Source organism: Dendropsophus ebraccatus, chromosome 8 (genome assembly GCF_027789765.1).
Source record: "Dendropsophus ebraccatus isolate aDenEbr1 chromosome 8, aDenEbr1.pat, whole genome shotgun sequence".
NCBI lineage: Eukaryota > Metazoa > Chordata > Amphibia > Anura > Hylidae > Dendropsophus > Dendropsophus ebraccatus.
This window is the reverse complement of record NC_091461.1, coordinates 89,046,589-89,062,580: the sequence shown is the minus strand read 5'-3', so window position 1 is coordinate 89,062,580 and position 15,992 is coordinate 89,046,589. Positions and strand designations below refer to the sequence as shown.

General features: G+C 41.5%; 1 protein-coding gene across 10 annotated transcripts in view; it reads right to left on the bottom strand.

Annotated features, from left to right (window-relative positions):
* ZMIZ1 (zinc finger MIZ-type containing 1) overlaps nt 1-15,992 on the bottom strand; it is a 243,890-nt gene that overhangs the window by 56,889 nt on the left and 171,009 nt on the right. For all 10 annotated transcript variants that reach the window (XM_069980884.1, XM_069980886.1, XM_069980883.1 and 7 more), the window contains 3 exons: nt 5,507-5,618; nt 3,262-3,375; nt 1,875-1,980 (listed from right to left, as the gene is read on the bottom strand). In XM_069980884.1, coding sequence (XP_069836985.1) covers nt 1,875-1,980; nt 3,262-3,375; nt 5,507-5,566 — 280 coding nt within the window. In that variant the 5' untranslated portion in view covers nt 5,567-5,618. The remainder of the gene's footprint in view (nt 1-1,874; nt 1,981-3,261; nt 3,376-5,506; nt 5,619-15,992) is intronic.

Below are 15,992 nucleotides of genomic sequence, written 5' to 3'. Positions count from 1 at the left end.
ACATGCCCATATGCCCTATTTATTAGCATATGGAAATCATTGAGGGAGCTTCCGTTACTTGTTTTGTCCACGCATCACTATCACAGTATAGTAAGGCTATTCACAGCACGGAGCAGCAAACAACTATAATTCACATAGCAAATTATGGAATGGGACCCATTTGATTTTTTTACATCTTCTCCCATCTTTAATAGACTTAACTGACCCTACGTCTAGTAGTGTTGAGCCCCATTAGTTGTAGCAGATGCAATGTCTGCTACCCTGGTAGTTATGATCATGGTTGACAGTATTCATGAAGTATTCACTGAAGAAACAAGCCTAGGGGTTATCAAAGCTTAAAAAAAACATGGTCTCTTTCTTCCAGAAACACGCCACTCTCTTCTTCAGTTTGGTGTTGTTCCTCAGCTCAGTTCAGTGAATTGCAACACCACACACAACCTGGGAACAGGGGTGGTGCTGTTTTTCTAACCCTGCATAACCCCTTTAACTGTATTTATAGCAAGCGTCTAACACATCACAGATACCTGCTTCCTTTACGAGAGGGAACACAATAATAAATCAGGGAAGCTGCTGAAAAATAAAACTACTTGTGGCTTTCCTGCAGCCTGTCAGTGGACACAGGTTGTTTTATGACACCTATGTCTACGAGCAGCCAAATTGTAGGCCTATAATCTGCTGATGGAGTAACAGAGCAATTCTTGGAAGCTACTGGTGCCAGGCGGGGTGTCGGATCTCAATAATACACAGACCCCAGAATGTTGGCGTATCCAGTCTTTACAGTAATGCATTTCATTGAAGCTTTTGCACTCTGTATGCTTTGTATTTAACCAGGATGAGATCATCGCTCATCAACTGACATGCGTAAGGATATCATCTCTTCTACAATTAGACATACATGAATGGAAATACGCGGTATACACTGTTGCATTATTTCTGAAACCAGCCGTGGTAGCGGGTCCCTTATTATCACATAAAACAATATTGTCAATCTTACACATAACCTTCCTTTTAATCAGCTGGATTGGCCACGGGCTATACTGTAGCACACTGTAACATCTATTCACCCTGCTCAGCTTTAACAAGGTAACTGCACTGTCTGCATAACTTGGGCCGGGTCCAATTCAGCAGGGTTCACCAGCAGACTGTGCATACAAATGCTTCTGCCGGCGGAGCGCTCCTAATGACTCATTCACAGTATGTATGAACTCCAGTCTCTGATTTGTAACAAGAACATATGCAAAGATGGCAGGTCAATGGCAAAATTACACAAAAACCTTTTTCCTTCCTTATTTTCCAGACAGAATTTAAAGCCATAAATCACCACAGAGACAGGTGACCTCAAAGGCTCCTTGGCAGTCTGTGTGGAAACCCTGGGAGCAAGATGCTAACCTTCCTTAGCCCATGCAAGAAGGAGGTACACACATGTGCTGGGGTTTGTACAAATTAAATGAAGAAGTCACGTTAACCCTAAGAAAACTGAAACTAAACTCCTGGCGTTACTGTTAGAACAATACACTTTACGGTCTTGTTCACACCCAAGAAAATATGCAAAACTTATTGTTATTCATTCGCTAAAAATCCTAGATCAATCAATAGTCTAACTTCCATTGATTTTAGATACAAACGGCACATTGTATCTATGTGAGTAATCCTCATGTAGAAGCGTTACATTATAGAAGTCCGTATTAGTCAGAGAGGTCATTATAGCAAAGAGCTAAGACACAAAGCCGCTCTGGCAGGTAACCGCCATAGTAAAGTGTTGCTAAGCGACAATGTGCAAATAATATACGCTGCAGGTCCTGGCTTGTGTAGATCAGAGCACTCAGCAGAAGATCTCCTGTCAGAAACGTAAATATTAATTGCTTGCTTCCTACCAGCTGACTTGGGAGTGAACTTGTCTCTGTTGGCCGCACATACAGCAAGGAGCCTGTATCCAAGGTCCAGGTCGAAGCCTTGCTGTGCTGCTACTCTGCTGACCACCTGTAGGATGGAGGAAACATTACAGCATTTCCTAGAACACAACATGCTATATGATTAGGAGAGAAGTTGTACATGTCAGAAATTCCAAGCAATTTATATCCCAGCAAATAGTAGGGTTCTGGTCTCTGTGATGGATACATTTTGGTGTAACTCCACTTTAAAGCTAATCTGTACCCACAATCTCTCCCCCACCCACAAACAGCTTGTATCTTCGGATAGCTGCTTTTAATCCAAAATCTGTCCCTGGTTCTGTTCAGCAGGTTATTGTCTTAAAAAACAACCTTTAAACTTGCAGCCCTGTGTCAAATTGGCCCTCCTCCCCGCCCTCTTCACCAATAGAAATTCCCCAGGCAGGATTTCTCCTACTCATCACTTGTCTGAACACTGCACATGTGCTGGATCGTTAAGGCCCATGTGTAGTATTCAGACAAGTGATGAATAGGAGAAATCCTGCCTGGGGCATTCCTAATGAGGAGGCGGGCGGGGAGGCGGGACAGAGAGGCAGTGCAAGCCTAGGGCACAGACACACTAGGCAATGCCAATTTGACAGAGGGCTGCAAATTTAAAAGTTGTTTTATAGGTCAATTACTGCATCACCTGCCGAATGGACCCCAGGACAAATATTCGATTAAAAGCAGCTATCTGACGGTACAAGTGTTCTGGTGGGGGCAGATTTTGGGTACAGAGTCGCTTTAAGTGGCTTTGACAAAGCAGAACATTAAAGGGGTTGCATGCTCGACTGGTGCTTCATTCATTTTTGTATGGGACTTATATATTGCTCTTTAGTGCCAGAAAAAGTGGCATGTGGTTGAGCATACACACTGCCATTTCATTAATTTTCTATGGAACTTCTAAACATTAAGCTGAACTCAGATATGTTAGATAGTAGAAAGTAGAAGGGGTAGTGTCTTTTATACCACCAGATCACAAGAATGGAGATGACTTGTCCTCCAGTGAATGAAGTGGTAGCACGCATGCTTGACCCTGCTCCATTCACTTTATATGGGACTTCTAAACATTGTGCTGAGCTTGGGTATGTTTGGTAATCTTGTGATTATTGGGGATAGACATCTCACAACCACTTATTATTTTACTTATTCACAATTAAAAACCCATAAAGTAGATGGTACAACATTCTCAAGCTCCATATTCTTCCTAGAGAACAGAGTAACCATATATTTTTTGCTACTGGCTGAAAGCAAGAACAGTGAAATAGTCATTTCTACTTGCAAGCCCGAGACTGAGAACTTGAAGAGAGAGGTGAAAAGTTAAAGAGCATACCGTTAAACAACCCATGAGACTCTGTTCAAAGGGTCTTTGAAAAGCTCGAGGATCTCCACACCAGTCCAAGAGCTCTGTAGCTGCATTGTGGAAATTTGCTGGATTCTGTAAGTGCTGAAAGAGACAGAAACAGACAGATGTCAGACTAACACGTTAACTAGAAACTCGGCGCGATGACTGCTTAACGTGGGAAAATCTTCACGGTTTCCAATTCAGTGTGACAAAATCAAAAACAGAAGAGCGAACATAAATCTCCGATTGTACGACATCACCAGAAATGTGTCCGCAAAGGAAAGATTGCCATTGATACAATCGTAACTACCGCCGTTCTTCAATAGATAACAAGGCAGTGGAATTACTAGTACGAACTTGCTTAAATATGTCACCAGATTCTCAGCTTCTCTCTTTATTTGCTCGGCTGAAGGCAGTCTATGTTAACATGCTGTAGCACTGTGTAAAGGAAACTGTATTGGATGGAGTATTGCTATGATAAATGTGTGAATGAATGAATGATTCAATCTTGACTCCTGCCGGAAGTCAAGCTCTCGATATAGCAATGCTTGATCCTGGGAAGCTTACCCTGCACTTAGCTACAGTGCGCTAGAGAAAACCTTCCAGAGAGATACAATAAATGTTGAAATCATAGAGTGTTACAAAAAGACTATATGGATATATACAAAGCCATGGAAACTGATGAATGGTATCAATGAACATATAATTGGATGACAGGTGCCATTAGACTGAGTACAAAGATGGCAGGTAAGAAAAAAGGAAATAAAAGCTCAAGGAGGGTGAGGAAGATCTTGACAAAGGTCACATATAAGCATAATAAAAAAAGAAAAATTATCCTAACAATACAGGCATGTCGACATCCAGAGGTTAAATAAAGCAACCTGATCCTCCAGAAAGCATACAATGTAGTAATGTGCGCTGATGGAAATAGCAGTGCGGATGCACCGAGATGCTCGAGACTTGTCCAACTTTAGAAATATGGCCTGGGTATGAACTGAGCTTTCTAATGGCAAGAACGTACAAGGTCAGGGCACTGCTATGTTCAGGGATGTGTGGTATCATCCTGATGTCTGTAGCTGGGCTATGGAAATTTGTAAATGTGACCCTGCCCACACAGACGCACATTCCAGAGGCTGAAAGCCGATAACATTTGTCTGCCCCTCGCAGCCTGCCCTTTTCCTAGATAACGTGGAATCCTGTGACCTATTAGATCACTGACCTTGTTTTTAACGTCTAGGAGGGTTACAAAGTACACAACATACGTGTAAAATTTCACTTACTATAGATATCTGTATTTATTATCAGAAAATACAGAGGATTTTGTGTACAAAGTAAACATTGGAATATGGTCTATTTGTGTAATGGTGATACAGCCGGGCATCCACATGATTCACTATTGTGTACTTTATATAATGCCATAGTCCGTGGATTGTTTTTGGTGAAGTTTATCAGGCCAGAAGGATCTCTTTGGGGTTTTTAATTAAAAGATGAAACACCTAGACTGTATTGAAACATGTAAAAAGCTTAATATAGGATTTAAAACTAAAGCAACAGATAAACCAGGAAACTATCCCAGCTAAAACACCATTTTATAACTTTCTACTTAAAAAAAACAACATTAAAAGGGGCATTCCACTCAGATAAAACTTTTGATATGTTGCTGCCCATGGTGAGACTAACAATTCATTCCATACTTATTATTATCTATTCAGTCTCCTTCCCCCAGTTCTCAGCTGCTGCTTTCTGCTAAAGACACAAAAACCTTTGTGTGACCTTATCCCTCTGTCTCCCCCTCCCTTCTGAGACAGTTGATATAAACATGTCCCTGGCAGGCTTTATCTGCAACATTGTAGCTTCTTTGTAATGCCAGGAGGATTATTCACAGTGAGAACATAAGCAACTTGACCTCAGATTAACCCTCCTAGCATTACAAATACGCTACAATGTTGTAGATACAGCCTGCCAAGGACATGTCATAGAAGGGAGGGGGGACGAGGGAAAAGGGAGAAAAGCTCACACACTGGGGGAAGGAGACTGAATAGGTAAGAATAACAACAGCAACAACATATGGAAGGAATTGTTAGTCTCACCATGGGCAGAAACATATCAAAAGTTATGAGTGGAATATACCTTTAAGGTGGTACATGCATCAATAGTACTTATCTATTATGAAGTAAAGGAAGGCCCTTATGGTCTTTCATGCCTTACGGTATATAGTCAGTGTCTGACCTACCTGTTTTATGCACTGCAGACGGTCATTAGTCTGCTGGATGTGCCTATCCATAGAGTTCATTCTGACTACGTCCGCTCAGCTTCTACCTGAAAGCCATGAAAGGTCTTCAAACCTACAAGAGAAAGAAAAGTAGTTAATGTTATAACATAGCTCAGCGGATACTGTTAAATCAAGCATGGCATCTTTCATATATCTGTCTGTGCTTCCATAAAAATCCCTCCTTGGTCTCCCACCCATCCCTGTCTCTGGGGCTCCAGCTGACTGTCAATCAAGCAGGGATGGAAGGGGAAGCAAGGAGGCATTCCAGTTTGCAGCAATGTGGAGGCTTGGAAATGTCTGACGCTTTGCACGGGAGAAAAAAATGCATTTTTAGCATGCATTGAAATAAAAGGGAAACAGAAAACTGGTTTTGACAATTGTAGAAGCATCTACACACTGAGGAATCCAATAAACCACACTGTAACTGAGCAGATGTATGCATACCTTACACAAAAGCTAGCTTGGCTTTAGAGTTCCTACCTGGTTTGGAGGTACTGTATGCCTTACATTTTACCATCTCCTTATACTTAAATTGAGAGGTCTAAACCATTAAAGGTGCTTAAACACATTAAGGAAATCGGCCAACAGACTGATGTGTTTTGCAGCCTCCAGACTCTCCAAAGCAAGTGATATCGGAAAGGGGATAAACTGGACATGTTGCATCTCTAATGCCTGACCCTTTTGTGTTTAGAGAGATAAGCCACTGCAAGAATCCTCTGCCAACAGGTTATCCTTCCTCTATCCATTGAGAACACACATGAACTTTTGGCCAAGCTGAACATTTAAGTGTATGGAGGGGTACAGAAGTGATAGATATTGGCTGACAGCTATTAAAGGTGAATGGCCACCTTGGAGAAAATGAAAGGCAATCTGACCACACACTGCAACTTATAATATGATTAATATCAAACAACTTCTTTACCAACATAAATCAAAAGTCTACCAAATCAGCGCTCGTTTATGCGGAACATGGGGCCGTGTAATACCGTCCTCTCCAGCTTTGACCTGTCGGAGAACGCTGGGAGTGGTAGTTTTGCAACAGCTGGAGAGTCACAGGTTAGGGATCTCACGTATATAGAATAGAATATAGAAAAAAAAAAGAAGCATACACAATATATTACATGCAGGCTGCTGTCACAGTGAGCTATCCCAGTGTGGAGTGTCGGCCTGTTCCATCCCCTGATAAGACTATATCCTGACTCCTGGGGATTTAATGTGTTCCCTCCCTAGTGTGAATCCTATTCCAAAGGGAAAGGGGGGGTTGATTTATCTTCCAACAACTTAACATTTTATTATTCCTGACATTTAGGCATGGTGTAAATAATGTGTCATCATTGTTTAACATGAGCGAGCCTTCAGACCTCACACTGGCAGGATATGATGTGCTTCCACAAAGCTGAAATCATCGTCGCTCTACAATAAGCTAGAAAAACTGTTTTTCATTTGGCAAGTGAACGACTTCCAAGCATGAAGTAGCAGATCACTATAATCTCCTTTCAATGAGCCTACGGTAGTATGGTGTCATCACCCAGCATTACCCGCAGCATGTGCTACAAAGATAATCCACTATGGGTGAACACCGATATAAGGGATTGCATCAATACAAATTCCCTTATGCAATCTATCTGATGTGCTTACATAACAGAATGGAGCAGGTAGCAGAGCAGATAAAATGCCTCGGAGGCCAGATTGCCTTTCACAGACACAGTCCTTCCAATAGTAAGCTATAGATTCAGGAATCATTGGGATCTGCAGCACACTAGCACCAGGGAATATGGACAAGTAAAATGAATGGTAGGATGTTGTGTTTTCATATGACCCTGAAACATGTTATATTATTGTGCACAGAGTATCATTACATACAAATTCTCCCCCTTCTTTGCTCATATTCACATTTCCATTCTATTTACCTCAGCAGGAGGGTTGCAGCCCTCAGAAAATCACATAACAGTGGGATTAGCCTCTGATGATAGACTACGCTTGGCCACTAGTTGAAGACTCGGCTGAGGAAGTTATTACATACACACTACCCCTGTGTTACAAGCTGTGGATCATATTACTCCCCAGGGGCCCAGGAGAGAGAGACACAACATTTGCATTGACTGAAAAGGAGCAGCCATCACCTTTAATCCTCCTGTATGTATACATGTGAACACAGAGAGAATACTGCGTGAAGACGGATATCCCTCACTAGCATCACACTGATGCATTCCTTCTGTCTACATTCCATACTTGAGATTATGGATATATGATGCACTGGGCTGGGCTGCCTAGCTATAGAGTGCTAGCTTTTAAACCGGTTTCAAACACAGCTTTCTGCTGCACAAACACCAGGTCATTCCTATGGTAAAATATAAAATGCACTACATACCATGCATTTCAGTTTGTGTGGGGTTTTTTTTTGTGTGTGTGGGGGGGGGGGGGGGCATGACTATTCTGTATAAAAATTCATTGTGATCTAGGTATATTGTTTTTTATCCCTGGGATTTTCCTGCGTGTTTACTTATATGACTAAAACAATAAATAAAACAACAACAACAAAAATTTAAAAACACCATCATTGTTTCATGGAGAAAAGAAGTCTAAAGGATTCCTTAGTGTCCAGTACACATTCTTGGGCTCTGAAGCTCAAGGTGAAACACACCCCTTATTCTAGCTTTACACCCATTTTACTATAACGTTCCCGCCCATCTGACTGGGGAGTGTAGCAAAAAAGTCAAGGTACCCGAGGCTACAAAATGATGAAAAAACCTCAATGTTTTTGGAGTGACCACAGGACCTCTTAAAACTAAAGTTTACTTAGTTCCACTCTTTTAATGGTTAATCATTGGCCTGAGTGGTCATGTGTCATACAGGTAGAGGCCACTAAAGACTAAGGGCCCACTAAGGAACCCATAAGCATAACATGCCGCGGATCCAGTCACTTGCCCCCGCGCTTTCTCTTGACGTTCTTCCGGTCCCATAGGCTTCATTCTATGGTCCGAAAGATTTCGTTGTCCGCCCGAAGAACAATTCTTGACACGACACGACACGACAATTCTTTGGATGGACAGCGGAATTCGCCCGATAATAGAATGGAGTCTATGGGATGGGCGGATAGTCAAGCGAAAGAGCGCAAGGAATCTGGGGCAAGTTATCCGCATGGTTTCCTCAGTATGCAAGGGCCCTCAGTTGGTAGAGATTTTTCAAAATGTATGTTAGTTAGCTATATACTGCTAATCCGCCCATGTGTCTACTTTGTTGTGCTCCGTTGCTTTTGGTTATAGGTTATTGGTTATCTTAGGACAGTCACCCAGGTGGTCACACATGCTCAGTTCAACTGCAATCTTCTGGTCAGTCCAGCAAATGATCGGATTCATGGGGCGGTGAGAAGAACTGGACAATACGTACATACAGAACATGTCTACTTCTTTATATATATGGTAAACATCTGATTTCACAAATTTCACTTTAACGCCTGAACACATTATAGTGATCTTTCACAAAAAATACAGACCGATAATATATATATATATGTAGTCGAATGAGGCGGCACTCCGGTATAAGTGAAACAAAGTGATATTTATTCACCCATTAATAAGCGACGTTTCAATCTCTCCTTAAGATTTTTTTCAAGCAAGATCTCAAGGAGAGATTGAAACGTCGCTTACTAGAGGGTGAATAAATATCACTTTTTTTCACTTATACCGGAGTGCCGCCGCATTCGACTACTTGGAAATTTGGAAGCCTGGGTCTGGCTACCTGAGTTCATGCACCCACCTAAGCCTCAGAGCCTACACAGTGCCGTCTAGCAACCTGTTGTTTGTCTATTTATATATATATATATATATATATATATATATATATATATATATATATATATAAATAATCTACTTACCCATCTAACACAAGCCCTGATGAGGATCCTAATGACCAGTGATCTTCCTGCGAATTGCAGTTTGGACAATATCCTCTAATCACCAGTAGATGTCCCCATAACCTACTGAAGCAAATTCAAACTGCGCTGCCCAGACAGCCTGCTCTGTGTTCCTTTAAGCCTTTACAAGTCCCTACAAATCCTCCGCTGCTGCTTCCTAACAGGGAGCACTAAAGCTGACACTGTCTGTCTGACCTTGTGGTTATTGATTAACTATCTCCCCATTCCCTGCCATCTTTCACACCTCCAGGGCTTGCAAACAGAGAGCTTAGGAACAGCAGTCAAACACACTGACAGCCACTCAGGAAAAAAAAAACAAAAAAAAAAACGGATCTTAAACCATGAAGAAATGAGGAGACATAAAAAGAAGGGAAGGGTAAAGTGCAGTTTGTGGAGAAAGCAGTAGGGAGAAAACATGAGAGATTACAAAATTAACAATGAGGAGGCAGTGGCATAAATAAGTTATGAGAGAAGTGTAAAGGATGAGGAGGGAAGGAAAGTGGTATAGCGCATGTATGACTGGAAAACCTAGTAAAACAAAGACAATAAGAGAAACAATGGACAAAACCAAATCTACAGGGAAACCAAAGATGATGTGATAGACTAGATTATTAGTATAATCTCTACCCCCTAACCTACTCTTCTGCCTCTTATTCCAATTTGCATATTCCTAATTTTGGAAGATATATGCATTTTATTTAGAACAGGTAAGGAGCTTCCATCCAGGGGCAGAACATATATACAGGATCAGCCGTTATGGCATACAAAGAGTTGATTTTGGGTTGCACCTTTCAGAAATCACAGACAGGAGCGACAACAGCTTGTGTGAGTCTCCTGCTCGCCTCCTCTGGGAGGAATATCAGTGAAGCACAGAAATTGGTTCATCACCATGCACATCTGTAGCGGTGTTTAAAGGGGAGTACAAGGGCTGTGTGGCCAATACACAGGCAGTGGGTTTGGGGACAATGTGACAGCCAGAAGTGCAGCTCTTTATCAGCTCAGAGGCTTCCTGGGAAGATGCTCAGTTACAGAATAATGAAAAAGACCAAAATCTGACATTACACATAATATAGAGCAATGAAAAAAGAGAAACTGAATCGGCACAATAAACCTTATAATCTTGATTTTTTTAGAGTTTCAAAATTGGGTAAAACTGATGAAGCTACTGGTGTAATATGTTGGCTTCATAGAGGGTATGGAGAGATACTTCTGTCTGTGATGTACTCCATAAGTATTCCCCCCATAGAACCTCTGTAATACTTTTAAGGATATGCAAAGTAGCTCTCTGTTGCCACCTTTTAGGGGCTGCCTCAAGTCAATCTTTGGCTCCTTTAAGAAGCCTTAGAACATGACTCAGGATTTAATAAGCCAAGCCAGAAACTTCCCCAGAACTGTAAGTTACCCATCTAAGATAGCGGTTTTAGGGCCATTGCCCTTCAGTACAGACCCTGGAAACAGCAGTGTACAGAAAGTATCTTTCCCTTTGGAGAGGCAGCCATTTTTTAACTCCTAGTTTGACAACTTTTGGTCCCTTTGATCCATGAATAAGGCCAGTCGTCTATAAGAGCATAAAAGTCTTCAAAAATCAACAGTGTAATAAAAATTCTCATATAGTCAGATGACCACAAATGTAAAAAGATTACAAAAACAACAATACTGAAATCTTGTAAGAACTGATGGATAAACTCAGTCTAACAAAACTATTTGTATGCTCTGTTATTAACAATGATTGATTATCATGGGATATGAGGGTACTACTTCAGTGGAATGGTTATGATACATAAGGACCATGCCAAAGGGACAGAAAACCTAAGAATGTATCAATTTGCTGTGAAGTTACATCCAGTCTGGTGTGTATACTATCAGCAGCTCTCTGTATAATCTGCACTTTTATAAGCTTTGTACTTCATAGGCGTAAGCTTCACTCACAGAACTCCTGCCATATTGTGCAAGGCTGAATTCTTCTTCATTCCCACCTGAATTTTCCCTACTGTTCTCATCCTATCTTTCCCTCCCACCCAATATGGCCTTACTTTTCTAGCAATCCCTAGTTACACAAACACTGTCAGTCCCACAGCAAAGTTAACGGATCTACCAGGTTATTAGAAATAACTTGACGGCAAAATGCTAATCCTCCTTCAGCAATAACCGCTTCAACTACATGATGCAGACCTAAAAAAAAAAAAAAGCATCCACAGTCATTGTAACTACTGCCCTGACCACACAAAACATAAGACCCACTTAGAAGGTGGGTAAACCACAATTCTTCCACCACCTCTGCAATCCCCTTCAATAACATACACCGGTTAATACTTTACAAACAATTTCGACTTTTACATTCCAGTTACATGGGACCTTCCCTAACCACAGACAATGCAATGTACCGAGATTCCGACACGGTGAAAGAGTCTCTTGGGTCCACAGTTACCTGCTCCCCTGTGTATGACACATTAGACTGTATTGGCAGTAGAGCATCCGGTGAGATGTAATAAACAAAACCGCCTAGATGCAAGTCACGCGTGTCCTCCTCCCATTTCAATTTATGCCTGAAAGTTTCTCCTTGCAAATCTATCTGGAAGAATTCAATTGTATATATTTGTTTGGTCAGACCTCAATATCCAGCAATATAAAACATGCGGAAGCGATGGCCCACGTTCCAGACCACAGCTAAGACCTCTAATATAGTAAGAAGAATTGCAAATCACTGCCGAACGGCAGACGAGGAGGGGGCAGCAGAGAGGGGACGTAAGAGGGGGATTAAAACTGGTAGGAGTAACAAAGAGGGAATAATAAAGGAGATGGAAGTAGCAGCAACTATTCAGAGAGGACACGTGAGTGGGGCAAAGGGAGAGACAAGAAGGAATCAGAAGGTGGATCTCCAGCCAGGAAACTCAATCCACAAAAACAACTATTAGCTGCACCAAGGCATGTTGTAATTACACCAATCAGACAATCTTTCTCCAAGAACAGCCCAAGCTGCCCGACATCTACAATGGCTGTGTATTCTTCTACAAGCAGAGCTTTAGATGAAGAGGCAGTTGCATATTAATTACAGAGTTAATTAATTAGGTACTATCGTGTAATCATGTTGTAATTCATTGGTTTACTCTCAAGTGTATGAAGCAGTACTCAGAGATGAAAGCAAAGGAACGAGTCAGATTTCTACCAATTAACACGTGGAGTTTGTGAAGAAAGGGAAACACCAGGGGTCTCCTTACACCCAGCAAGATACAAGGGTTAAAAATATCTGCTACAGAGAGGAGTCTGTTCTAGTACTTATGTGACTTCACACAAAGTAGTGGATTTATAGCACATCAATCCGCCACAAAACATGTGCAAAGTAATCGCAAACCAGAAGAAATATTAAAGTAGTTCACAAAAAAAAATAAAAAATGATTTCAAATTAACTGGTGACAGAAAGAGCACTGTAGAGATCTGTAATTTACTTCTATAAAAAAAAAAATCTTAAAATGTTCCATTACTTATCAGCTGATGTATGCCCTGCAAGAAGAAGTGGTATATTCTTTCCAACCTGGAGATCAGGAGATGTTTTCTATGGGAATTTGCTACTGCTCTGGACAGTTCCTGTCATGGACAGAGGGGGAAGCAGAGAGCACTGTGCCAGACTGGAAAGAATACACCACTTCCTGCAGGACATACAGAAGCTAAAAAGTATTGGAAGTATTTTTTTTAAAGAAGGAAATTACAAATATCTGGTACCAGTTGATTTGAATGAAACAAAATTTTGGTAAACAACCCATTTAAAACATGAGATATTTCAATGACCTCCACTTGTTAATAAACATACTAAGGGCCCTATTCCACAGCAACGATAATCGGCCAAATCGGCCCCATTCGACCGATCATCGCTCTGTGAAGTAGAGAGAACGATCAGCCGATAATCGTGTCATCGGCTGATCGTTCATTTAGGGCCAGACCTAAAATCAGCGTTCCCCCACCGCGCATCGCTACGGTTGAATAGCGGTGCACGGCGGGTGACCGACGATTTGAGAAGCAGCAGCATCATACATTACCTGTCAGGTCTTCTGCTCCACTCCGTCTTCCGTCTTTTTTTTATTTTTCCTGATACAATGAGGAATTTCTGTGGACCATCCCTTTTCTATGTTCACATGAAAGGTGACTATTCTGATGTGGGATGGTGTTTATTTTGTTCCAATACCTTGTGTGTGATTAATGAAAAAGTCGCACCGTCATAGTGGTTGCAAAAAAAGTTGCAAACAAATCCACCTGGTACTGACCAGACGTAAGCCTGCACCAGTTTTTGCAACTTTTTTTTAAAAGTTGCAAATGATAAATTTTGGGGTAAATACTCAAAACAGGCAGATAAAAAAAAAAGAAGTTGTATCTAAAAAATGTTTGCCCTTAGAATACTGGTTCATAAATAGAACTTAGACCAAAAATGGGTGAAAAATCCAATTATTCACCTAAAAATAGGCATAAAGCCCTTCAACCAAAATCAGAAGTGGGTTGAAAACACATAAATTGTGCAAATCTTTCCATTATAATTTTGTTTTGCCCTGTCAGTTCCACTCCTGATTTAAGTTGAAAAAAGACTGACAGAAATGCTGTGGGTGAACTTATTCACTTGTACTGCCCTTCGAAGCGGCAAAATCATACAGTCCATGTGACAGTTGTATTGGTTGATTCTGATCCAAAACCTGACCCCCCCCCCCCCCCCCCCCCCCAAGTATTGATGGTTATGGGCCGCTTAGCAGCACTCATGGCCGTGATGCACTAAACATGCGTTAACATCTTGCATTTCAAAACAACTTCTTTAGCATTGTGTTTTTTTTCAAGGCCTGCACCTAAACAGTAAAGAGGGCTATAGAATTAATGAATGATAATTAATGCACCTAGTTTAGTACATATGATGGTTTACATATAACAGTCATACACCAGGTTGTATTTAATATTCACTCTGGATTACAGATGTTACGGCCTTCTATGTTTCTGTGAGATACGTAACCAGTAGAGATTAGTGAACCTTGAGCATGCGCAGGCTCATCTGATCCCGAATGCCATATACCCATAGATTGGTTCCATTACTTCCAGGACTTCTTAGGGCTGCATTCAACTTCTTCAGCCACCGGTAATCAAATTCAAAATGCTCAAGGTTCACTCAACTCTAGTAACCAGTGAGAAGAGAGTATAAGAGCCTGGGGACAGCTGGAATAGCCAGGCAGTGGAGCTACGAAATTATTGCATGGAAAGAATGATTATTAGGGGAAGGGGGAAGATGCAGTAATCTAGGTGGGTCACGATGGGGGCATGTACAAGCATTCTGGTTGACTCAGGAACTGGTAAGGGTTTGGATAAATGATTTGAAAGACAGGTCAGAACCAAAAAGTGAAAAAGTTCTTTTCCAAGATTTTTCAATGTTAAAATGTACTTGTCATGACCTAAAAATTAAAACAGCAAATATATAGTTAATACTTGCATAATGTATGCTATCCATTTTAACTTAAATTTTGCAGCTCCAGCGAGCGGTCGGTCTCTAAGCTGGTGGGTGGGCCTTGTTTAATCAGTTAGTTTACTCCTTTGCAGCAATGCATGGCTACTGGCCAATCAGCATTCACCTTCTCTGGGACTACTGACATCACTTTTTGCATTTCGTCCTGGCTGAGCATAACTGTGCTCAGCCAATCGCGGCTGAGCAGCTGATGACGTGGTGGCGGCGGCGGGGGGAGCGGAATGAGGGACGGCTGGAGATTACGTTGTTCGACCCAAGATGGCGGCTGGGGTCGACAGTTATCTGGTGAGTATACTGCACCACACTTCCGGGGGTGGGGGGACATGGGGAAGGGGGCCATTCACTTACATAACACACATTACAAAGTTGTATAACTTTGTAAGGTGTGTTATTTAGAGAATAATTTTTAAACTCCGCACTACCCCTTTAAAACCCCTTATTAGCAGTAAAATTTCTACCGTATTAGTAAAACATAGCTGCTTTCTTCTAACTACCTTTACTCCCCCATCTATAGGTGTAAATGGTACATCAAGCCTATTCACTTCTATGGAGCTGCTTTGCTATAACAAGAAACAAGCTATGGATAGGTGGAGTGCCTTATCTGGAAGAGATCAGCCATGTCTTCTAATTCTGTACAACCCCTTTATCCTCCCCCTACAATGAAACCAACATTCACAACTGCACTTCTAACCTGAATAAAGACGCATTATATATATTACAAAATCAGCTAGGTCATTTGTTAATCTGCATTGGAAGGTGGACTGAAGCAATGAGCTACCTGTTTCAGCATGTAAAACAGTGAAAATCTCCATTAAACAGGAGAAAAGCCTGCAGTGGGTTTCAATGACTTTGTCAGAATAGCTGTGTGGCTCCAGATGTGAAGCCTCTATTGCGGGTAGTATGTGCCTGCTAATTACGTATTCTCCCTGGTAGCACCCTGTGTTCGCACGCAGACAACGTGAGACCAGGGAGCAGAATTAATTACAATCTGACATATTCCATCTCCAGCTACAGCCTCCCAAGATAATGTTTTTTTTTCT